Here is a 25823-nt window from a genome sequence, read left to right on the forward strand (position 1 = left end):
AGTTCTGACTGGGTGATGTTAATAAATCCGTATGAGTTCTGACTGGGTGATGTTAATAAATCCATATGAGTTCTGACTGGGTGATGTTAATAAATCCGTATGAGTTTTGACTGGGTGATGTTAATAAATCCGTATGAGTTCTGACTGGGTGATGTTAATAAATCCATATGAGTTCTGACTGGGTGATGTTAATAAATCCATATGAGTTCTGACTGGGTGATGTTAATAAATCCATATGAGTTTTGACTGGGTGATGTTAATAAATCCATATGAGTTCTGACTGGGTGATGTTAATAAATCCGTATGAGTTTTGACTGGGTGATGTTAATAGATCCATATGAGTTCTGACTGGGTGATGTTAATAAATCCGTATGAGTTTTGACTGGGTGATGTTAATAAAAGCATATGAGTTCTGACTGGGTGATGTTAATAAATCCGTATGAGTTCTGAGTGGGTGATGTTAATAAATCCATATGAGTTCTGACTGGGTGATGTTAATAGATCCATATGAGTTCTGACTGGGTGATGTTAATAAATCCGTATGAGTTCTGACTGGGTGATGTTAATAAATCCGTATGAGTTCTGACTGGGTGATGTTAATAGATCCATATGAGTTCTGACTGGGTGATGTTAATAAATCCATATGAGTTCTGACTGGGTGATGTTAATAAATCCGTATGAGTTCTGAGTGGGTGATGTTAATAAATCCGTATGAAAATACAAATTTTCCTGAGAGAAATGAATCTGTGTTTATTTTATTGTTTGTTTGTTTTCCGAAATAATTAACAATTCTTGAAATGGGTATTAGAACTTTCTAAGCAAAATACAAAACTTTAATCACAACATAACTGTTGTTCCAATAATTGAATGGAGAATAATTTACCTGTTATAGATTTTGTTTGACTTGAAAAACAACCACAGGATGTAAAACAAAATCTTAGAGCTGAAGAGACAGCTATGTGATAAAATAAAATTGAAAAGAAATACTTGGATATGTCCATATGTTGACAAGTTTCATATAGTATATTTGTTATTCACAATGCATGCACTTTGTGTTATTGTTGTATCAAGATGAAAAAATTACATGAGTCCCTTATCACACTTTAGAAACTCCTTGCTGACATAACTATCCAAAAAACTAAGGTTAAGATGGCTGTCGAGAAACTTCTGGTCCACTTTAGAGCCAGGTCGTCCACTCAAAACCAAATGGCTTTAAGAGGAGACCAACTACAAACTGATCTTGACAAGTTACGCAGTATTGTAGAAGATCAGTGTAAAACACTGTCTGCTTGCCTTTCTCAAGAAGAACAGTTCCAACAGGAAATACAACATCTGCGCCATCTGGTGTCACAAAGTGAACATCAGCTGAAGTTGGCAGGTAGCCCAACCTTCTCAACACAAGAACGGAAAAAACAAGCAGCTTTTCAAAATGTAAGTATTTGAAGCTAAGTTTCCTGTACAAAACAGTTAATTAACTTATAACCTTTATTGTTAGATTACAATAAGGAGGTAAACCATGTTATCTTACAACATTCGAGATATTATTCATATTATTATTGTTTAGAAAGTTATATCACGTGATTTCGTTTACCTTACATGTTTCTGTTTGAAAGGTAATAATATCAAACTTTTGACTTTTATTTAATGTTTTAAAATAATCATGTAATACCTTTAGGTATTGTCACAATAAAGCTTCATGTGTCATGCCTTTGACAATTGGACAATGTAGTTATTACTGTTTAAGAAATTTAATGCTACAAGTTACTGAATACTAACTTTATTATTTAACTTTAAAACTGTATACATAAACACATATAAACTTACATCTTATGGACCCATAAAAACAAAACCTATGTTTATATGACTGCTAGTGTATTCCTCTCAGTTCATCATAGCATCTTGCTAAAGAAAGTCTGCCCAACAAAAAAGATTTAAAAGATGGGGTTTATATTAAAGTAAACAAACCATAAATGTTCAGTTCTTAAAAGTAGAAGGTAAAAAAAAAAAAGCTTAGAATTTGAGGAAAATCAGACATAACCAGTTATAAAAAAAGGTTATTGTCAAATCATTCACAGAACACCTCTCCAGCATTCAGTAGGAGAAGTTAACTTTAAGTAGCATTGGAGATTTTTGATGATAAGGAATTAATTTATTGGGAAGAATCTAGTGTGATTATTTTGTGAATTTTGTATAATAAATTATATTATAAGAAAATTAACAAGCCAAGTTAAAGAGACAACTTTGTTGTGCTCCACATTTATTAAGATATTTTGTCTCTTTAAATGAAGATCTCATTAGTTTTGATACTGCCTTCAAATCTAGCCAGTACAGTAATAACAGTAACTCCACTGTTATGTTTGTGTATATTCAAGTACTTATACCATAGAAACGTCAGTATATTTTTTAAGATGGGTTTTAAGAGTTTACTTGTTTCATGCAGTAAATAAATAATGTATTATAAAATAAACCACATGCTACATGAAGCTTGTCTATTAATCTTAAACCATGTGGAACAAAGAAGAAACATAATAATAATAACCTATTTTTAAGGTTAATATTTATTGTTTGCTATTAAACATTGTTTTATTTCGTTAATACATCTGTGTAAATATCCTATTTGTGTAATAAAAAATAGCTAATAGTTTACACATTATCATAAAGCAAACAAAGTACCAGTCTCCAATGACAGAAAAAGTTAACTTGTCAGTTTAAATTATTTCATGGACTGAAACAGTTAAATATGTTGAACTCTTGGTTTCACTCAGAGTCATAGCTCTGAGCTACTTATACTGTCCATTGTGAAAAGTAATTGTTGAACATATCAGCCATGCTATGATCTTCTGAAACATACGATAAATCTATATTTTTATTATTTCATATCCACATATTGTGTAGAATATCATGCTTGTGAAACATCAACATTATACACGTCATTTCAAAAATAAATGTTGAGTTTTACCTGATGTACCACAAATTATTCTTCATTTCTCAAGCTCTGTCCTCCTGCTGATTGTCAATGTTTTCACTGATATAATTGTTTGGGTTTATCTATATTTGTAGGCTGTGGATTTTTCTACAGTAAATATGTGTGACCTGTTTCTGATAAATTTGAACAATATACACAAGTTTTTCTAGTTTCTTTGATCATTATTTTTGATATTGAAAAGTTTTTATGTTATACATTTCTTAAAACTACGAGAATTATTCTTTATGACAAAACATCAGGTAAGCCTACTTAGGTTTAGTCAGTAGTGTATAAAAATAAAATACATTATAAATAACTGAAAAGAAAATATATTAATTAGATAGATATTTATTTAAACCCAGGCTATTGTTACCTAATCTGACGTGTAATTCTTTTGAATGGTTACGTCCTGCTAAATCTTTGTCAGTATATGTTTTTGTTTTACAGTTGTCACAAATAGTAACTAATGTGTCAAAGTATAGTTTGAAATCTTATTGAATCACTAAAATTAAAATTGATTGAATATATAAAATAAAATTTTTTGATAACTATAAAAAATTGAAATTTTAATAAGCAAGGAAGGATTTTTAATGTTTATTTCAGAACTGTCTCACAGTATAACTTTGGAAATTTCACACCATAAAAAAATGACAAAAAATTAAATCAAATTATATGTATTTCCTGAGTCTTGTTTGTTTGAAGTTAAGCACAATCCTACACAATGGGCTATCTGTACTCTGCTCACCAGATGTATCAAAAGTTTAATGTTAAAATGTTGAATGATTTTTCAAAGAATTGACATGCTTTGGTAGCTTTTTTTTATTACTGAGGAATTTGCTTGTTGGTCAGGAAAAGTTAAACATATTACTGTTTTTTTAAATCTGTAATTTCTGTTAATCAAACTAATTGGCATAAGAAAATTGTCCATTTCAATAGCAAACATGTATCAGATTAGTGATTTACTTTAGAATCAGGAATTTTGTAGTTTAGGGTTAAAAAATGTTGTTTAGTATTAGTAGTGTCTTATGTATATTTTAAACCTAATTATCTGTTGGAATTTTACAAACTTTAAATATACCTGTTTAATTTTTCTTTTGATAAACTCCTTTATTAAAGAACATAGAAATTAATATAAACATTATCTTCTGTTTTAAACTCTATATTCTTTATTACTTTTTCATTCTTTTTGAAAATGTTTCCAAACATAAACTAAAAATGAACAGTTTTAATTCTTGAAAGAAATTCCAAAACCTGAATAATAGTTTTCTATGGTACTATGTGTAAACAGATTATATCATAAAAAACTTTTACAACAGGCACAACGAGAACAGATAAAACAGTATCATCAACAAATTTCTTGTTTGGAAGATCGTATTAAGAAACTAAATCAACGTAGAACTCCAGAAGCTTCTGTAAAACCTGAACTTCTTGTCACAGCAACTAAATACCCTTGCTTTACTGGCCTTGATGTTCAATCAGAAACAAGTGAAGAGAAAGCATTTGTGTTAGAGAAGTAGTAGGAGAATCTCCTACACTGGGAACAATCTCAGATATAGTTGTAACTGAAGTATTACCCAAACAAATTTGTGAGGGCTCTGAAATTAGGGCAGATAAGTCTTACACAGATGGTTCTCCACCTGATGACTCTGGTTCAGAAGAAACAGCACATCATTCTGAGGTTACTGATTCACCTTCTGTAGCCAAAAAAGATCATTCGATGGTCTTGTCAGGGGAAAAGCAAGAAAATCTCTACCCTGGTGCTACAAAAACCATCTCCTGTTCACATCTAGAAAAGTCTACCTCTATCAAGAAAGTAGTCACCAGTCAACCCGAAGAAGTTTCAAAAAGAAAAGCAGAGGAGTTTCGAAAGCCTGAATCTGGAAAAGAAAGCCAAAAGAAGGGGAGTGGTAAAAGAGGTAAGCAGAAAGGAAAGGGTACTGCAGAAGAAAGAGGGAAACATGTAAGACCACCATCTTCCAGTTCCTCATCTGTGGAAACAGAGTTATCTAGTGTGAAATCAGAAGATACTTCTCCAGAACCTCAAACAGGTCAAGTTAATGTTGCATGGGCTAGTGGGTTCCTTGGTAAACCAACATATGCTGATATATTATTAAAGAAGTCTGCCTCTCCACCTTCTCCATCTGCTTCTGAAACTGTTAAATTTTATCAAAAGGAAGTAACTCATTCACCAGAAGGAGGAATCCAAACTGTAGAGAAACAAGAAGTGAGCAGATTTTCACACAAAGAATATTCAACTGAAGTCCCTCATGTGACACAGTGTGAGAGTCCTTTAACTACACCTACTTCAGAATCTGACAAGACATACTCTCGATCTTCTTCCAGAGAGATGGAAGTTGATACTCAGCCAACTGTTCATCTTCCTGAAGAGGACCTCTCTCAAAAAATTAAAGTCTAGATTTGCACAGGATGGTTCGCCTCGATTTACAGAATTGGATGTAAAGCAAAAACCATTTTTACCTTCAGATTTTGAAGTTCCATCTGAAAGTTTATCATCAGGAGTTCCATTTCAAGTACAAGAATATTCTGAATCAAAGGAATCATCATCTACTTCAACACACACTTTAGCTTTGGGTGGGGAACCTCATCTAATGAGTGAAACTTCACGAAATCAAGTTCAGACAAGAATTGTTGTTTCAACAACAACAGAAAGAAGTCACTCTACTTCAGATCACAAAAGACTAACATATGCAGAAGTTGCTAGAATGGGCAGTCCTCTGCCATCACTGCAGTCACCCCCCACCTGATGTTCGTAGCAGAAGTCCCACACCATCATCTCCCAAACAAGGCCCACTTCCCCAATCTCAAAGACAGAGTAGAAGCCCACACCCAAGAAGACAAGTTGAAACAGTTCAAAGTCCAGGAGCAGATGCACCATCAGAACACCATCACCAGCCTTTTTTAGGGATGGCTTCTGACAATCGGACTAGGCCTAAATTAGATGATAAAGATTGGTGGGAAGAGGTTGAAGAAGAGGTTGAGGCTGATGTTGACCAGGGTAGTCAGTCTTTTTTAGAACAAAACACCGATCTCACGACCGATCAAAAAAACTTGTTTAGGCCTCTGTCCAGTCCTGGAACTGAGCAACTGGACAGGGGCCTTAAACTTTTAACATTTAGCATCTCCCCAGATACTTCAGAGTATGAGCTTCATAAGATTTCAGGTTACACCAAAGATAATACTAAAAATATTTATCCTCTAGAAACTGAATGTAGTGTAACAGATGAGAAGAATCCAGAAAAAATAAGTTGTCAAAGTCAAAAGACAAAGAAGAAGTGCATAAAATATCCAAATCAAATTGAAGTATCTGGATCAAGTAGAATAGAAAATAGGTCTGGATCAAGTGGAATAGATAATAGGTCCAGATCAAGTGCAATAGATAATAGGTCTGGATCAAGTACAACAGATAATAGGTCCAGATCAAGTGCGATAGATAATAGGGAAAACTTTGAAAGTTACAAAGATATAAAAGAAAAAGGTACAGGAAATGAACTGTTAGAAAATGCTGAACATTTTGCTAGCGAAGTAAATGGAAAGAGGAGTGAGGATGGGTCTTCAGGGAATAAGAGTCTTCAGACATCAGAGGCACAAAAATCAACTTTGGAGAAACGTAACTCAAAAGAAAATCATACAAAAGATATAATGGAAATATTTGCAGATGTGAAAAAATATGGCTATAATTTTGAAGGTAATTCTAAACAAGATGATTTTGCATATGGCCAAGAATTCGGAAAACATGATGAAGAATACAAAGGGAACATTCAACTTTTGAAGGAGTAGATTCAAAAAATAAAATAAAGAAAAGAAAATACTACCTGCAGAAAACATTCCTATAATTCAGAAAGTAAGTCAGCATGTTGCAATAGGAGCTGAAGGTAATGGTTTAGCAAGGGAAAATGAGACTTTAGGAGAAATATTTATTGATGTGACTAAAAACTGTCTTGATTTTCCTTCTTGGGAATCTTAACATTGTCACCATCAGGAACTTCTGACTCTGGGATGTATAGTATTGAGAAAAGTCTTGCATCCCTGAAGCCTTTCCTGAACTTCCAGAATATGAAGTTTACAACCAGCCAGTTTTGCTTGGACTGGAACCTAGTGGTTTGTCTGAGCCTCAGTTAAGACTGGAACCTAGTGGTTTGTCTGAGCCTCAGTTAAGACTGGAACCCAGTTGTTTGTCTGAACTTCAGTTAAGATTGGCATCTAGTGGTTTGTCTGAGCCTCAGATGGGATTGGCACCTAGTGGTTTGTCTGAACCTCAGATGGGATTGGCACCTAGTGGTTTGTCTGAACCTCAGATGAGATTGGCACCTAGTGACTTGTCTGAACCTCAGGTGAGATTGGCACCTAGTGACTTGTCTGAACCTCAGATGAGATTAGCACCTAATGACTTGTCTGAACCTCAGATGATATTGATACCTAGTGATTCATCTGAACCTCAGATGAGATTGGCACCTCGTGATTCGTCTGAACCTCAGATGAGATTGGCACCTAGTGATTCGTCTGAACCTCAGATGAGATTGGCACCTAGTGATTCGTCTGAACCTCAGATGAGATTGGCACCTAGTGATTCGTCTGAACCTCAGATGAGATTGGCACCTAGTGATTCGTCTGAGCCTCAGATGAGATTGGCACCTAGTGATTCGTCTGAGCCTCAGATGAGATTGGCACCTAGTGACTTGTCTGAACCTCAGATGAGATTGGCACCTAGTGGTTTGTTTGAGTCTCAACTCAGTTTATTGCCGAGTTTTAAAAGTGAACCTCAGACACAATCAACATTAAGTTTTATGACCAGTCCTTGGCCTGGATCAGAATCTGTCATTAAAAACCTTGGGGGCCTGGTAGATACTCTTCCTTTCTCAAAGAAGTGCAATGAGGAAATGCCAGAGAAATTTAAAAGTGGTCATAAAGATTCTACAAAACCAGATGTTTCAGCTGTCTTGAGAATACAACGTAAGCTTGACAAGGAATCAAATAAAATAGGTTGTTTAACTCTACAAACTAGTCCTGATGAATCTGAGTTATCTGAAAACTCTTATATACACCCAACAGAAATTAAGCCTTCTTATCTCACACCAGTTTCACAATACAACAGTACAATATTCAAAGATCACAGCTCATCAGAAAAGTGTTTGTTTGAAACCGATGATTTTGTTACATCAATTACATATGATGAAATAAATCATATCCCATTAATTTTTCAACCAAAGAAAGAAACATGCACATATGAAACCAGTGTAAATAACAACAACATTTTCAGTACACAGTCTGTATGTGACCCTGATGTTGAGCAAAATGACATCATATTTCTCATTGGAGATAAACTAGGACAGTTGGACAGTACTAAAATAGGGACATGTCTTGAAGAAAAGAGCAAATTGTACAAAAACGAACCACTTACAAAAAAACAATCTAAATTTGACAGAGAACTGAATGAAGAACAACTTGGAGATACAAAAGAACCATGTGAAAAGCAATTTGAGTTTGAGATAGAACCACATAAATACATTGATGTTAAGGACAAACCAAGTAAAAGGCAGATTGAGGCTAGAAGTGAACCTTGTAAAGAATATCTTGCACATGAAAATAAACTATGTAGGGAGTGGTTGAAAGACCAAAAAGAATGGTCTGAGGTCGAGTTAGAAAGATTTGAAGGTCACATTGAAAGAAGATACAAAGAACAGTTTGGAGATAAAGAAGAATCGTGTACAAGACAGACTGAGGTTGAAGAACCACATAAAGATCACCTTAAAAGTGAGAACAAATCAAGTAAAAAATTTCAGAATAGAAAGGAATCACTTGAACAACAATTTGAGGTTAAAAAAGAACCACCTAAAGAGTATTTAGAAGATCAGTTAGAAGCTTGTGTAAGTGATCATGAATTATATGTAGATAAAGAACATCTTCAAGTGGAGGACGAAGTATCTCATGGACAGCATAAGGTGGAAACAATAACAAAGGTGTGGAACATTCAGCCTGCCTTGTAAACATGCCCACAATCAAAATCTTATTCTAACAACTAACCATCACTAACTGCTTGGTTATTAGTTTGTTGTGTTTGTTGTGACTGATCAACAGAAAGTTGCTTGTTTGTTTGATCTGTATGTTTATAACTTTATCCACTAATCCACAGTGTACTTTTTATCTAATTTTAACTGTTCCATTTTAGTTTTTAGTATTTTCTTATTGATTGCATGACTCTAGTTTTTAGTGATCTAAGGAATACTTGAAAATGCTTAATTATAAAACATCACATTTTACTTCACAGGTTGCTGAAGATGTTCTGGACAACTCCCAGAGCAGTGAAGAAACTCCTCTTCAGGATGATAATGATGCTGTGATTTTGAAACAAGGTTCTTCTGTAGTTATTAAATCACAAAATATAATAAACAGTTCAACAGTTGTTTCAGTTGTAAAGAAAACCAAGATTATTTCAGATGGAAAAACAACAAAAGAATTTGAAGAAGAATATCCTGACATACAGCCATCTAGTTTTGTGAGAGGCATTGAAGATAGCGAAATAAATCACACTAACATTGAGAGAAAGGGAACATGTGGAATTTTGCTATCAAGTGAAGAAGATGAAAGTTCCTCTCAGATGTTAGCTAGTAATTTTCAACAGGTTTCAACTAGTTACGAAACTAGTGGTTCTGATGTGTTTTGTCCTTCCAGTAGTTACCTCCAGTCTCAGTCCTCAACAAACCAACAAGTTAAAGCTATGGCTACCAGTTTTTCTGCTTGCTATCAACAGCAATCCCATCATGTATTATCAAGCCAAGGTAACGATGACAAAGAGCCTCATGTGGCAGGTTCTAGATCAACATTGTCTACAGCTCAGGTGCAAGTTACTATGCATACTTTAGCTTCTAAAAGAACTCAAAGTTATGATCCAACATCTATTGTTAGCTGTCGTGATGAAAAACCTGAAGATCACCAGACACCATCTAATTCTGAAAGATGGGTTAGAATCAAAGAAATGACGGAAGATGTCAGTGATGAGCTATCATGTAAAAACATAGAAGACACTGAAGAAAATAAGTTGTATGAAGATGATGTTCAGGGACCAAATTCTTCAGAAACTGAGGACAATACCTATCTACCAGAGCCAGAGGGTTCTGACGAGGATGAGTTTTCCAACAAGCGTTACCAAATCCCTCAAGAGCTTAATTGGGCTCTTTGCTCTGAAACAACCACCCACACATCCTTTCAAGTTTTGCTACCAAAAGAGTGTATTTCATTTGTTGAAGATCCTTTCAAAAACACAGTGGAAATTTGTTCAGCTGTTGTGAAAGGTCCAGAAGAAGCTACTTGTATTGTATCCCCAAGAACAGAGAATCTATTGGAGATTCCAATGCAAACTTCTCTTGAAAAAGAAGTGAAAACTGAAGAAGGTAATATGCTTTTACAAATAGGACAGTCTAGTTCATATAAAGAGTTACAAACAATTAAAACTGAATTTGAAAACAATGTTCAAAAAACTGAAGGATTTAAAACTTCTATGTTCACTGAGGTTGAAGAATCAGTTGACTATTCCAGTGCTGATTCCACAACTACTCCTGAAGATCTTGAATTTCCGAAAAAAGTTGAAATTATTGAGAAAGTTCATGAGCATGCCACTCAAGGTGTAAAGGAAGTAGATCTCAATCTGTATTTAGCAGAACCCCAGAAGAAAGATAATTCTACTGGTGATGACATGGTAGGAGTTAAATCAGACACCAGCCCAATCTTTGAGGACACAACCAGGAAGGAAGCAACACAGCAATGGAAGAAGCCAGTAGAAAACACTGAAACTGAGATTTTAAAAAATGCACATGTAGAAATGGTCCAAGGGAGAGAAGAAACAAATAGTGAGCTGGAGAGCAAAGAAAGTAATCTACATTCTGCTGTCCATGTGACAAGTAAGGAAGAGGTCATTGAACTGTCAGTAGCAAAAGAGAAACAACTTTTCCCTGAGAATGTAAGTGACATTCAGATTAATGTAGAATCAATTACAAAGCCTGTAACATCACTAACAGTAAATTATGATGATCTCAATTTCTCAAAACGTGCTATAATAATTAAAGAAGAAACAACTGATACTTCTAAAACTCTCCTGGAGAAGAAAAGTGTTCAGAAACTGAAAGACTTTTCCCAAGATACAGAAAATCCACTGAAACTGGAAACTAGTTATCCTGACCAAAATTCAGATAGAAATGTTCCTCTGCCCTTTAAATCTTCAGAAACAGTATTTGATCAGGAAGTAAAAAATGTGAGGAAGGTTCAAGACCTAAATGAAATAACAGAACTGGAACCTATCAAAGCAGAATCTTTATTGGAATCATTAAAACCTAGTGAATATTTAGAGTACAGCATAGGATGTGATAATAAAGCAGAAGATAGTAATGACAGAATTACAGTAGCTGAACAAGAAAGAGACATTAACCAGGTTGATGGAGATGATACATCAGAGGGTGGGAGTAATGCTGTACAGCCAGACATCCAAGAATCAGGTCAAAATGTCAAAGAAGACATCAACACAGAACCTGTTCAAACCCAAGTTCATGCCATGCCAAATAAAGAACATCTACTTTATGTGTGTGAAGCTGTTCCACTGGTATGTGAATCTAAAGAAGATCTGGAAAACGATTTATCAGAAACTGCTTTTGTAAAATGTGGTAGAAATACCATGAAAGTTTCATCTACACACAGACAGAAGCAAACAGACCTTAGTGAAGATATCATTTTTGATACTGAGAAACAGCTAGAACAAGATGTACCATCTGAAATTTTATGTGACAAGAATGTTGAGACAGTTTCTTTATTTGAAACACAGAAAAAATCAGTATCTGACAAGGATGTAGTGGAGATTTCTTCAGTTGATACAGAGAAAGAAACCAAACTGCTAGATGATGTTACTACTGAGCCTGATGAACAATTAGATGAAGATGTTCCACAAGAAACTCTGTCTCATGAGGATGTAGTAACAGTTTATTTAATTGAAACAGACAAAGAAATTATATTGGTAGATGATGTTACTACAGAACCTAAGGAACAATTAGATCAAGATGTTCCACATGAAACTATGTCTGACAAGGATGTAGTAACAGTTTATTCAACTGAAATAGACAAAGAAATTAGATTGGTAGATGATGTTACTACAGAACCTAAGGAACAATTATATCAAGATGTTCAACATGAAACTATGTCTGACAAGGATGTAGTTACAGTTTCTTCAACTGAAACAGAAAAAGAAATTAGATTGGTAGATGATGTTAGTACAGAGCCTGAGGAACAATTATATCAAGATGTTCCACATGAAACCGTGTCTGACAAGGATGTAGTAACAGTTTCTTCAATTGAAACAGAGAAAGAAACTAGATTGGTAGATGATGTTACTACAGAGCCTGAGGAACAATTATATCAAGATGTTCCACACGAAACTGTGTCTGACAAAGATGTAGTTACAGTTTCTTCAACTGAAACAGAGAAAGAAACTAGATTGGTAGATGATGTTACTACAGAACCTAAGGAACAATTATATCAAGATGTTCAACATGAAACTATGTCTGACAAGGATGTAGTAACAGTTTCTTCAACTGAAACAGAGAAAGAAACTAGATTGGTAGATGATGTTACTACAGAGCCTGAGGAACAATTATATCAAGATGTTCCACATGAAACTATGTCTGACAAGGATGTAGTAACACTTTCTTCAACTGAAACAGAGAAAGAAACTAGATTGGTAGATGATGTTAGTACAGAGCCTGAGGAACAATTATATCAAGATGTTCCACATGAAACTATGTCTGACAAGGATGTAGTAACACTTTCTTCAACTGAAACAGAGAAAGAAACTAGATTCGTAGATGATGTTAGTACAGAGCCTGAGGAACAATTATATCAAGATGTTCAACATGAAACTATGTCTGACAAGGATGTAGTTACAGTTTCTTCAACTGAAACAGAGAAAGAAACTAGATTGGTAGATGATTTTAGTACAGAGCCTGAGGAACAATTATATCAAGATGTTCAACATGAAACTATGTCTGACAAGGATGTAGTTACAGTTTCTTCAACTGAAACAGAGAAAGAAACTAGATTGGTAGATGATGTTAGTACAGAGCCTGAGGAACAATTATATCAAGATGTTCAACATGAAACTGTGTCTGACAAGGATGTAGTTACAGTTTCTTCAACTGAAACAGAGAAAGAAACTAGATTGGTAGATGATGTTACTACAGAACCTAAGGAACAACTAGATCAAGATGTTCCACATGAAGCTGTGTTTCATGAGGATGTAGTTACAGTTTCTTCAACTGAAACAAAGAAAGAAACTAGATTGGTAGATGATGTTACTACAGAGCCTAAGGAACAACTAGATCAACATGTTCCACATGAAACTGTGTCTGACAAGGCTCTAGTAACAGTTTCTTTGTTGAAACAAGGAAAGAAACCAGATGGGTAGATGATGTTTCTACAGAACCTAAGGAACAAGCATATCAACATGTTCCACATGAAACTGTGTCTGACAAGGATGTTGTAACAGTTTCTTCAATTGAGACAGGGAAAGAAAACAGATGGGTAGATGATGTTACTACAGAGCATAAGGAACAACTAGATCAACATGTTCCACATGAAACTGTGTTTGACAAGGATGTAGTTACAGTTTCTTCAACTGAAACAGAGAAAGAAACTAGATTGGTAGATGATGTTAGTACAGAGCCTGAGGAACAATTATATCAAGATGTTCAACATGAAACTGTGTCTGACAAGGATGTAGTTACAGTTTCTTCAACTGAAACAGAGAAAGAAACTAGATTGGTAGATGATGTTACTACAGAACCTAAGGAACAACTAGATCAAGATGTTCCACGTGAAGCTGTGTTTCATGAGGATGTAGTTACAGTTTCTTCAACTGAAACAAAGAAAGAAACTAGATTGGTAGATGATGTTACTACAGAGCCTAAGGAACAACTAGATCAACATGTTCCACATGAAACTGTGTCTGACAAGGCTCTAGTAACAGTTTCTTTTGTTGAAACAAGGAAAGAAACCAGATGGGTAGATGATGTTTCTACAGAACCTAAGGAACAAGCATATCAACATGTTCCACATGAAACTGTGTCTGACAAGGATGTTGTAACAGTTTTTCAATTGAGACAGGGAAAGAAAACAGATGGGTAGATGATGTTACTACAGAGCATAAGGAACAACTAGATCAACATGTTCCACATGAAACTGTGTCTGACAAGGATGTTGTAACCAATGCTTCAGTTGAAACAAGGAAAGAAACCATACTGGTAGATGATGTTACTACAGAGCATAAGGAACAACTAGATCAACATGCTCCACATGAAACTGTGTCTGACAAGGATGTAGTAACAGTTCCTTCAATTGAGACAGGGAAAGAAACCAGATGGGTAGATGATGTTACTACAGAGCATAAGGAACAACTAGATCAACATGTTCCACATGAAACTGTGTTTGACAAGGATGTTGTAACCAATGCTTCAGTTGAAACAAGGAGAGAAACCATGTTGGTAGATGATGTTACTACAGAGCCTAAGGAACAACTAGATCAAGATGTTCCACATGAAGCTGTGTCTCATGAGGATGTAGTAACAGTTTCTACAGCTAAAACAAAGAAAGAAACCATGTTAGTAGATGATGTTACTACAGAGCCTAAGGAACAACTAGATCAAGATGTTCCACATGAAACTGTGTCTGACAAGGATGTTGTAACCAATGCTTCAGTTGAAACAAGGAAAGAAACCATACTGGTAGATGATGTTACTACAGAGCCTAAGGAACAAGAAGATCAACATGTTTCACATGAAACTGTGTCTCATGAGGATGTAGTAACAGTTTCTACAGCTGAAACAGTAAAAGAAACTATATTGGTGGATGATGTTACTACAGAGCCTGAGGAACAATTAGATCAAAATGTTTTGCTTGGAGTTGACTCTAATAATATTATACCACCTTCATCAGGTGTGATTAAAACTGTTGAAGAAAGAATGCTACAAGTAAGGAGACAATTGAAAGAACCACATGAAGTCCTTAACGTGGATACTTTAAAGGTATTTTCTTATGTTCTGTCCTGGAAATATATTTGATATATATTTTGAAATATGTATATAGAATGGTAAAAACATAGGTTTCCACAAACAAAATAGCAAGTACAGAATATTGTATTGCTTATAGTGCTGTAGTTAACATTTGTATAGATGTGCTGCTATATTAGCATTTACAAAATACAATGTTGCTTCTAGTGTTGTGATTAACATATGTAGAGATATGACACTACATTAATACACTGAAATAATATGTGAACTGGTTGAAGTTGACATTGACCTGAAACTACTTGACTGTTTGTTGTTTGGAACTAAAGAATGCTGTTTTACATTGTTTTAGATGTAGATTACAAGTTGTCTACCACTTCATATTGTTGAAACCACTTTGCTGTTTGTATTTAGGAGTTAAAGGATGAAACAGAAGAACTAAAAGCCGTGCTACACTCTGAAGCTAATGTTCTGACATTGAGTTCAAGGAAAGGATTTCAGTTGACTAATGAAATTGAAATGTTGCAACATGAGCTTGGTAACTTGACAACAGATATTTTGTGTAAGGAGAATGACCTGAAGGTATGTTGGATACACTAATGAAATATATTTACACTATGGTATTAAAAATTGTGATATAAATGATTTTTGGTAAAGTATTATTAAACCTGTCACTTTGGGATTGGTATGTTATATAATAGTTCATCTACACATTTTGATATGTTAAGTGTCTGTACTGTAACTTTTGATATGGCATATGTTTCTTCACAAATTGTGGAAGACTTTGAGTAAAGATTACAAGTATTTTGTAAACAAAAAATCAGATTATTTTTAATGAAAGATTTTTGTTAAAGATTTGTTTGTGAAAGTAGAGCCTCTTTTGTTACTAGTCTAAGTACAAAGTGTTAAATGTTTTGTTGGTTTGATTCATTGTATTAAAACTTTATAGTTAGGATCATGTCTTAATTCCACCAATAGGATTCAGTGGTTTGAAATTCTGTGGCTTGGAACAGGTTTCAGTTCTATGACTAGAATTTATAGGGTTGAAAAGCTGTGTAGTTGTTTCATAGGCTAAAACTCTGTGACTAGGATTAATTAAACTGTAAAGATGTGTAACTGGTTTAGTAAGTTAAGATTCATGGAACTTAATGATTCAGAGTAAAGATATGTTGTTTACTTGCAACTGCTAAGTCTCTCTGCAAAACCAAATGCTGTAACTTTTATGTTTGTACAATAATGAGTATTCTGCTAACATGGAAAATAATAAATACAGTTTAAGATAATAAATTGTTCAAAATAATCAGTTTCAAGATTTGATAGAGAAGTTTAAATCACTGTCATTTTGAGGAAAGTTTAAATCACTGTCATTTTGAGGAAAATTTAAATCACTGTCATTTTGAGGAAAATTTAAATCACTGTCATTTTGAGGAAAGTTTAAATCATTGTCATTTTGAGGAAAGTTTAAATCACTGTCATTTTGAAGAAAGTTAAAATCACTGTCATTTTGAGGAAAGTTTAAATCACTGTCATTTTGAGGAAAGTTTAAATCATTGTCATTTTGAGGAAAGTTTAAATCATTGTCATTTTGAGGAAATTGAAGAGAATAAAACTTTGTCAGAAAACAAAACATTGTAATTAAAATAGAAATACTTCTTGCATATATTTTAAGTTTGATTACCTTCAAAATTCTAGCTTCGATATGTTAAATTAACTTAATATTTATACCTTGTTATTTCCATATTACTCACAAAAACGCAATCCAATTTACCTCATAAAAGATCTATATTATTTTCCTTTTTTTTCACCACTTTACAACAACTAGTAAATTAATTTTTATAAAGTTAATTTCTCATTCAATTTTGATCAGGTGAAAGAAATTACAGAAAAGAAGTCAGTCACCATAAAATGGCAAATAGAGGAAATAAGTAACTTCATAAAGAAAATCCAAACCTTTCTAGCTGTTTATATAAGCCATCAGTCATCAACAGATTTTCTGCAGAAGCAACAGGAAATATTGAAGGTATTTATGTTAGAATAGTTTATTATTTGGGAGTTCTTATTTCAACTGAAGACAGGATATGTGTATTAGTTGACAAACAACTTGGGAGTTCTTACTTCAACTGAAGACAGGACATGTGTATTAGTTGACAAACTACTTGGGAGTTCTTACTTCAACTGAAGACAGGACATGTGTATTAGTTGACAAACTACTTGGGAGTTCTTACTTCAACTGAAGACAGGACATGTGTATTAGTTGACAAACTACTTGGGAGTTCTTACTTCAACTGAAGACAGGATATGTGTATTAGTTGACAAACTACTTGGGAGTTCTTACTTTAACTGAAGACGATATGTGTATTAGTTGACAAACTACTTGGGAGCTCTTACTTTAACTGAAGACAGGATATGTGTATTATGTGACAAACTACTTGGGAGTTCTTACTTCAACTGAAGACAGGATATGTGTATTAGTTGAGAAAGTACTTGGGAGTTCTTACTTCAACTGAAGACAGGATATGTGTATTAGTTGACAAACTACTTGGGAGTTCTTACTTCAACTGAAGACAGGATATGTGTATTAGTTGACAAACTACTTGGGAGTTCTTACTTCAACTGAAGACAGGATATGTGTATTAGTTGACAAACTACTTGGGAGTTCTTACTTCAACTGAAGACAGGATATGTGTATTAGTTGACAAACTGCTTGGGAGTTCTTACTTCAACTGAAGACAGGATATGTGTATTAGTTGACAAACTACTTGGGAGCTCTTACTTCAACTGAAGACAGGATATGTGTATTAGTTGACAAACTACTTGGGAGCTCTTACTTCAACTGAAGACAGGATATGTGTATTAGTTGACAAACTACTTGGGAGTTCTTACTTCAACTGAAGACAGTATATGTGTATTAGTTGACAAACTACTTGGGAGTTCTTACTTTAACTGAAGACAGGATATGTGTATTAGTTGACAAACTACTTGGGAGTTCTTACTTCAACTAAAGACAGAATATGTGTATTAGTTGACAAAGTACTTGGGAGTTCTTACTTCATCTGAAGACAGGATATGTGTATTAGTTGACAAACTACTTTGGAGTTCTTACTTCAACTGAAGACAGGATATGTGTATTATGTGACAAACTACTTGGGAGTTCTTACTTCAACTGAAGACAGGATATGTGTATTAGTTGACAAACTACTTGGGAGTTCTTACTTCAACTGAAGACAGGATATGTGTATTATGTGACAAACTACTTCGGAGTTCTTACTTTAACTGAAGACAGGATATGTGTATTAGTTGACAAACTACTTGGGAGCTCTTACTTTAACTGAAGACAGGATATGTGTATTAGTTGACAAACTACTTGGGAGTTCTTACTTCAACTGAAGACAGGATATGTGTATTATGTGACAAACTACTTGGGAGTTCTTACTTCAACTGAAGACAGGATATGTGTATTAGTTGACAAACTACTTGGGAGCTCTTACTTTAACTGAAGACAGGATATGTGTATTAGTTGACAAACTACTTGGGAGTTCTTACTTCAAATAAAGACAGAATATGTGTATTAGTTGACAAAGTACTTCAGAGTTGTTACTTCATCTGAAGACAGGATATGTGTATTAGTTGACAAACTACTTTGGAGTTCTTACTTCAACTGAAGACAGGATATGTGTATTATGTGACAAACTACTTGGGAGTTCTTACTTCAACTGAAGACAGGATATGTGTATTAGTTGACAAACTACTTGGGAGTTCTTACTTCAACTGAAGACAGGATATGTGTATTATGTGACAAACTACTTCGGAGTTCTTACTTTAACTGAAGACAGGATATGTGTATTAGTTGACAAACTACTTGGGAGCTCTTACTTTAACTGAAGACAGGATATGTGTATTAGTTGACAAACTACTTGGGAGTTCTTACTTCAACTGAAGACAGGATATGTGTATTAGTTGACAAACTACTTGGGAGTTCTTACTTCAACTGAAGACAGGATATGTGTATTATTTGACAAACTACTTGGGAGTTCTTACTTCAACTGAAGACAGGATATGTGTATTAGTTGACAAAGTACTTGGGAGTTCTTACTTCAACTGAAGACAGGATATGTGTATTAGTTGACAAACTACTTGGGAGTTCTTACTTCAACTGAAGACAGGATATGTGTATTAGTTGACAAACTACTTGGGAGTTCTTACTTCAACTGAAGACAGGATATGTGTATTAGTTGACAAACTACTTGGGAGTTCTTACTTCAACTGAAGACAGGATATGTGTATTAGTTGACAAACTACTTGGGAGTTCTTACTTCAACTGAAGACAGGATATGTGTATTAGTTGACAAACTACTTGGGAGTTCTTACTTCAACTGAAGACAGGATATGTGTATTAGTTGACAAACTACTTGGGAGTTCTTACTTCAGCTGAAGACAGGATATGTGTATTAGTTGACAAACTACTTGGGAGTTCTTACTTCAACTGAAGACAGGATATGTGTATTATGTGACAAACTACTTGGGAGTTCTTACTTCAACTGAAGACAGGATATGTGTATTAGTTGACAAAGTACTTGGGAGTTCTTACTTCAACTGAAGACAGGACATGTGTATTATGTGACAAACTACTTGGGAGTTCTTACTTCAACTGAAGACGGGATATGTGTATTAGTTGACAAACTACTTGGGAGTTCTTACTTCAACTGAAGACAGGATATGTGTATTAGTTGACAAACTACTTGGGAGTTCTTACTTCAACTAAAGACAGAATATGTGTATTAGTTGACAAAGTACTTGGGAGTTCTTACTTCATCTGAAGACAGGATATGTGTATTAGTTGACAAACTACTTTGGAGTTCTTACTTCAACTGAAGACAGGATATGTGTATTATGTGACAAACTACTTGGGAGTTCTTACTTCAACTGAAGACAGGATATGTGTATTAGTTGACAAACTACTTGGGAGTTCTTACTTCAACTGAAGACAGGATATGTGTATTATGTGACAAACTACTTCGGAGTTCTTACTTTAACTGAAGACAGGATATGTGTATTAGTTGACAAACTACTTGGGAGCTCTTACTTTAACTGAAGACAGGATATGTGTATTAGTTGACAAACTACTTGGGAGTTCTTACTTCAACTGAAGACAGGATATGTGTATTAGTTGACAAAGTACTTGGGAGTTCTTACTTCAACTAAAGACAGAATATGTGTATTAGTTGACAAAGTACTTGGGAGTTCTTACTTCATCTGAAGACAGGATATGTGTATTAGTTGACAAACTACTTTGGAGTTCTTACTTCAACTGAAGACAGGATATGTGTATTATGTGACAAACTACTTGGGAGTTCTTACTTCAACTGAAGACAGGATATGTGTATTAGTTGACAAACTACTTGGGAGTTCTTACTTCAACTGAAGACAGGATATGTGTATTAGTTGACAAAGTACTTGGGAGTTCTTACTTCAACTGAAGACAGGATATGTGTATTATGTGACAAACTACTTGGGAGTTCTTACTTCAACTGAAGACGGGATATGTGTATTAGTTGACAAACTACTTGGGAGTTCTTACTTCAACTGAAGACAGGATATGTGTATTAGTTGACAAACTACTTGGGAGTTCTTACTTCAACTAAAGACAGAATATGTGTATTAGTTGACAAAGTACTTGGGAGTTCTTACTTCATCTGAAGACAGGATATGTGTATTAGTTGACAAACTACTTTGGAGTTCTTACTTCAACTGAAGACAGGATATGTGTATTATGTGACAAACTACTTGGGAGTTCTTACTTCAACTGAAGACAGGATATGTGTATTAGTTGACAAACTACTTGGGAGTTCTTACTTCAACTGAAGACAGGATATGTGTATTATGTGACAAACTACTTCGGAGTTCTTACTTTAACTGAAGACAGGATATGTGTATTAGTTGACAAACTACTTGGGAGCTCTTACTTTAACTGAAGACAGGATATGTGTATTAGTTGACAAACTACTTGGGAGTTCTTACTTCAACTGAAGACAGGATATGTGTATTATGTGACAAACTACTTCGGAGTTCTTACTTTAACTGAAGACAGGATATGTGTATTAGTTGACAAACTACTTGGGAGCTCTTACTTTAACTGAAGACAGGATATGTGTATTAGTTGACAAACTACTTGGGAGTTCTTACTTCAACTAAAGACAGAATATGTGTATTAGTTGACAAAGTACTTGGGAGTTGTTACTTCATCTGAAGACAGGATATGTGTATTAGTTGACAAACTACTTTGGAGTTCTTACTTCAACTGAAGACAGGATATGTGTATTATGTGACAAACTACTTGGGAGTTCTTACTTCAACTGAAGACAGGATATGTGTATTAGTTGACAAACTACTTGGGAGTTCTTACTTCAACTGAAGACAGGATATGTGTATTATGTGACAAACTACTTCGGAGTTCTTACTTTAACTGAAGACAGGATATGTGTATTAGTTGACAAAGTACTTGGGAGTTCTTACTTCAACTGAAGACAGGATATGTGTATTAGTTGACAAACTACTTGGGAGTTCTTACTTCAACTGAAGACAGGATATGTGTATTAGTTGACAAACTACTTGGGAGTTCTTACTTCAACTGAAGACAGGATATGTGTATTAGTTGACAAACTACTTGGGAGTTCTTACTTCAACTGAAGACAGGATATGTGTATTAGTTGACAAACTACTTGGGAGTTCTTACTTCAACTGAAGACAGGATATGTGTATTAGTTGACAAACTACTTGGGAGTTCTTACTTCAACTGAAGACAGGATATGTGTATTAGTTGACAAACTACTTGGGAGTTCTTACTTCAACTGAAGACAGGATATGTGTATTAGTTGACAAACTACTTGGGAGTTCTTACTTCATCTGAAGACAGGATATGTGTATTAGTTGACAAACTACTTGGGAGTTCTTACTTCAACTGAAGACAGGATATGTGTATTAGTTGACAAAGTACTTGGGAGTTCTTACTTCAACTGAAGACAGGATATGTGTATTAGTTGACAAACTACTTGGGAGTTCTTACTTCAACTGAAGACAGGATATGTGTATTAGTTGACAAACTACTTGGGAGTTCTTACTTCAACTGAAGACAGGATATGTGTATTAGTTGACAAACTACTTGGGAGTTCTTACTTCAACTGAAGACAGGATATGTGTATTAGTTGACAAACTACTTGGGAGTTCTTACTTCAACTGAAGACAGGATATGTGTATTAGTTGACAAACTACTTGGGAGTTCTTACTTCAACTGAAGACAGGATATGTGTATTAGTTGACAAACTACTTGGGAGTTCTTACTTCAACTGAAGACAGGATATGTGTATTAGTTGACAAACTACTTGGGAGTTCTTACTTCAACTGAAGACAGGATATGTGTATTAGTTGACAAACTACTTGGGAGTTCTTACTTCAACTGAAGACAGGATATGTGTATTATGTGACAAACTACTTGGGAGTTCTTACTTCAACTGAAGACAGGATATGTGTATTAGTTGACAAAGTACTTGGGAGTTCTTACTTCAACTGAAGACAGGATATGTGTATTATGTGACAAACTACTTGGGAGTTCTTACTTCAACTGAAGACGGGATATGTGTATTAGTTGACAAACTACTTGGGAGTTCTTACTTCAACTGAAGACAGGATATGTGTATTAGTTGACAAACTATTTGTGTTATTTTTATTACTAGTCACTCTTCTTGTATGGTAAAACTCCTGGAATAGGAATTTTATGCAAATATTAGACACTAGTTATTTTTGAACAATCATCGTGACTGAGGGTGGAGTCAGAAATAGTCTGATCTCTTCATCTGTGCTTACCCATATCTGTCTTCTCCCTGGAGTTCTATCTCTCGTATACGTGTGTTTGAAACTTTTTATTTTTTAATAAGTTTCTTACATTATTCTAAGTACTAATTTATCTATACGTGTGTTGGGAACTTGTTAATATTAGTAAGTTGTTTCAATATTCTAAGTACTAACCAGTTTATATGTGTGTTGGGAACTTGTTATTTTTAGTAAGATGTTTCATTATCCTATGTACTGATCAATCTACAGTGTGTTGGGAACTTGTTATTTTTAGTAAGTTGTTTCATTATCCTATGTACTGATCAATCTACACGTGTGTTGGAAACTTGTTATTTTTAGTAAGTTGTTTCATTATCCTATGTACTGATCAATCTACACGTGTGTTGGGAACTTGTTATTTTTAGTAAGATGTTTCATTATCCTATGTACTGATCAATCTACACGTGTGTTGGGAACTTGTAATTTTTAATAAGTTGTTTCATTATCATATGTACTGATCAATCTACACGTGTGTTGGGAACTTGTTATTTTTAGTAAGTTGTTTCATTATCCTATGTACTGATCAATCTACCGCGTGTGTTGGGAACTTGTTATTTTTAGTAAGATGTTTCATTATCCTATGTACTGATCAATCTACACGTGTGTTGGGAACTTGTTATTTTTAGTAAGTTGTTTCATTATCCTATGTACTGATCAATCTACACGTGTGTTGGGAACTTGTTATTTTTAGTAAGTTGTTTCATTATCCTATGTACTGATCAATCTATGCGTGTGTTGGGAACTTGTTATTTTTAGTAAGTTGTTTCATTATCATATGTACTGATCAATCTACACGTGTGTTGGGAACTTGTTATTTTTAGTAAGTTGTTTCATTATCCTATGTACTGATCAATCTGTACGTGTGTTGGGAACTTGTTATTTTTAGTAAGTTGTTTCATTATCCTATGTACTGATCAATCTACACGTGTGTTGGGAACTTGTTATTTTTAGTAAGATGTTTCATTATCCTATGTACTGATCAATCTACACGTGTGTTGGGAACTTGTTATTTTTAGTAAGTTGTTTCATTATCCTATGTACTGATCAATCTACACGTGTGTTGGGAACTTGTTATTTTTAGTAAGTTGTTTCATTATCCTATGTACTGATCAATCTACACGTGTGTTGGGAACTTGTAATTTTTAGTAAGATGTTTCATTATCCTATGTACTGATCAATCTACACGTGTGTTGGGAACTTGTTATTTTTAGTAAGTTGTTTCATTATCCTATGTACTGATCAATCTACACGTGTGTTGAGAACTTGTTATTTTTAGTAAGTTGTTTCATTATCATATGTACTGATCAATCTACACGTGTGTTGGGAACTTGTTATTTTTAGTAAGTTGTTTCATTATCCTATGTACTGATCAATCTACACGCGTGTGTTGGGAACTTGTTATTTTTAGTAAGTTGTTTCATTATCCTATGTACTGATCAATCTACACGTGTGTTGGGAACTTGTAATTTTAGTAAGATGTTTCATTATCCTATGTACTGATCAATCTACACGTGTGTTGGGAACTTGTTATTTTTAGTAAGTTGTTTCATTATCCTATGTACTGATCAATCTACACGGGTGTTGGGAACTTGTTATTTTTAGTAAGTTGTTTCATTATCCTATGTACTGATCAATCTACACGTGTGTTGGGAACTTGTTATTTTTAGTAAGATGTTTCATTATCCTATGTACTGATCAATCTACACGTGTGTTGGGAACTTGTTATTTTTAGTAAGTTGTTTCATTATCCTATGTACTGATCAATCTGTACGTGTGTTGGGAACTTGTTATTTTTAGTAAGTTGTTTCATTATCATATCTACTGATCAATCTACACGTGTGTTGGGAACTTGTTATTTTTGGTAAGTTGTTTCATTATCCTATGTACTGATCAATCTACACGTGTGTTGGGAACTTGTTATTTTTAGTAAGATGTTTCATTATCCTATGTACTGATCAATTTACACGTGTGTTGGGAACTTGTTATTTTTAGTAAGTTGTTTCATTATCCTATGTACTGATCAATCTGTACGTGTGTTGGGAACTTGTTATTTTTAGTAAGTTGTTTCATTACCATATGTACTGATCAATCTACACGTGTGTTGGGAACTTGTTATTTTTAGTAAGGTTTTCATTATCATATGTACTGATCAATCTACACGTGTGTTGGGAACTTGTTATTTTTAGTAAGTTGTTTCATTATCCTATGTACTGATCAATCTACACGTGTGTTGGGAACTTGTCATTTTTAGTAAGTTGTTTCATTATCCTATGTACTGATCAATCTACACGTGTGTTGGGAACTTGTTATTTTTATTAAGTTGTTTCATTATCCTATGTACTGATCAATCTACACGTGTGTTGGGAACTTGTTATTTTTAGTAAGTTGTTTCATTATCCTATGTACTGATCATTCTACACGTGTGTTAGGAACTTGTAATTTTTAGTAAGTTGTTTCATTATCATATGTACTGATCAATCTACAGGTGTGTTGGGAACTTGTTATTTTTAGTAAGTTGTTTCATTATCATATGTACTGATCAATCTACACGTGTGTTGGGAACTTGTTATTTTTAGTAAGTTGTTTCATTATCCTATGTACTGATCAATCTACACGTGTGTTGGGAACTTGTTATTTTTAGTAAGTTGTTTCATTATCCTATGTACTGATCAATTTACACGTGTGTTGGGAACTTGTTATTTTAGTAAGTTGTTTCATTATCCTATGTACTGATCAATCTGTACGTGTGTTGGGAACTTGTTATTTTTAGTAAGTTGTTTCATTATCATATGTACTGATCAATCTACACGTGTGTTGGGAACTTGTTATTTTTAGTAAGGTTTTCATTATCATATGTACTGATCAATCTACACGTGTGTTGGGAACTTGTTATTTTTAGTAAGTTGTTTCAT

The 25823-nt window shown here is 34.3% G+C and overlaps 2 protein-coding genes across 2 annotated transcripts in view; both read left to right on the forward strand.

Annotated features, from left to right (window-relative positions):
* The first annotated feature begins 6442 nt into the window (after nucleotides 1–6442).
* LOC143226893 (uncharacterized) lies at nucleotides 6443–13567 on the forward strand. The gene is made up of 2 exons (XM_076458426.1): nucleotides 6443–8943; nucleotides 9252–13567. The coding sequence occupies exons 1-2, from the start codon at nucleotides 7210–7212 to the stop codon at nucleotides 13425–13427; spliced, it is 5910 nt and encodes a 1969-aa protein (XP_076314541.1). The 5' UTR covers nucleotides 6443–7209; the 3' UTR covers nucleotides 13428–13567.
* A 92-nt stretch (nucleotides 13568–13659) lies between these two features.
* Nucleotides 13660–25823, forward strand: part of LOC143226894 (muscle-specific protein 300 kDa-like) — a 65898-nt gene continuing 53734 nt past the window's right edge. Inside the window, exons 1-3 of the mRNA XM_076458428.1 lie at nucleotides 13660–15042; nucleotides 15439–15606; nucleotides 16892–17044. Coding sequence (XP_076314543.1) covers nucleotides 14497–15042; nucleotides 15439–15606; nucleotides 16892–17044 — 867 coding nt within the window. The 5' untranslated portion in view covers nucleotides 13660–14496. The remainder of the gene's footprint in view (nucleotides 15043–15438; nucleotides 15607–16891; nucleotides 17045–25823) is intronic.

The sequence above is a fragment of the Tachypleus tridentatus genome, chromosome 9, assembly GCF_004210375.1.
Source record: "Tachypleus tridentatus isolate NWPU-2018 chromosome 9, ASM421037v1, whole genome shotgun sequence".
In the NCBI taxonomy this organism is placed as follows: Eukaryota; Metazoa; Arthropoda; class Merostomata; order Xiphosura; family Limulidae; genus Tachypleus; species Tachypleus tridentatus.

Excerpts from the sequence above, each read along its gene's own strand:
- LOC143226893 (XM_076458426.1), top strand. The coding sequence starts at position 7,210 with ATGGGATTGGCACCTAGTGGTTTGTCTGAACCTCAGATGGGATTGGCA. Across the intron at positions 8,944-9,251 it reads AGGTGGAAACAATAACAAAG|GTTGCTGAAGATGTTCTGGA; the intron begins GTGTGGAACATT and ends TTTACTTCACAG.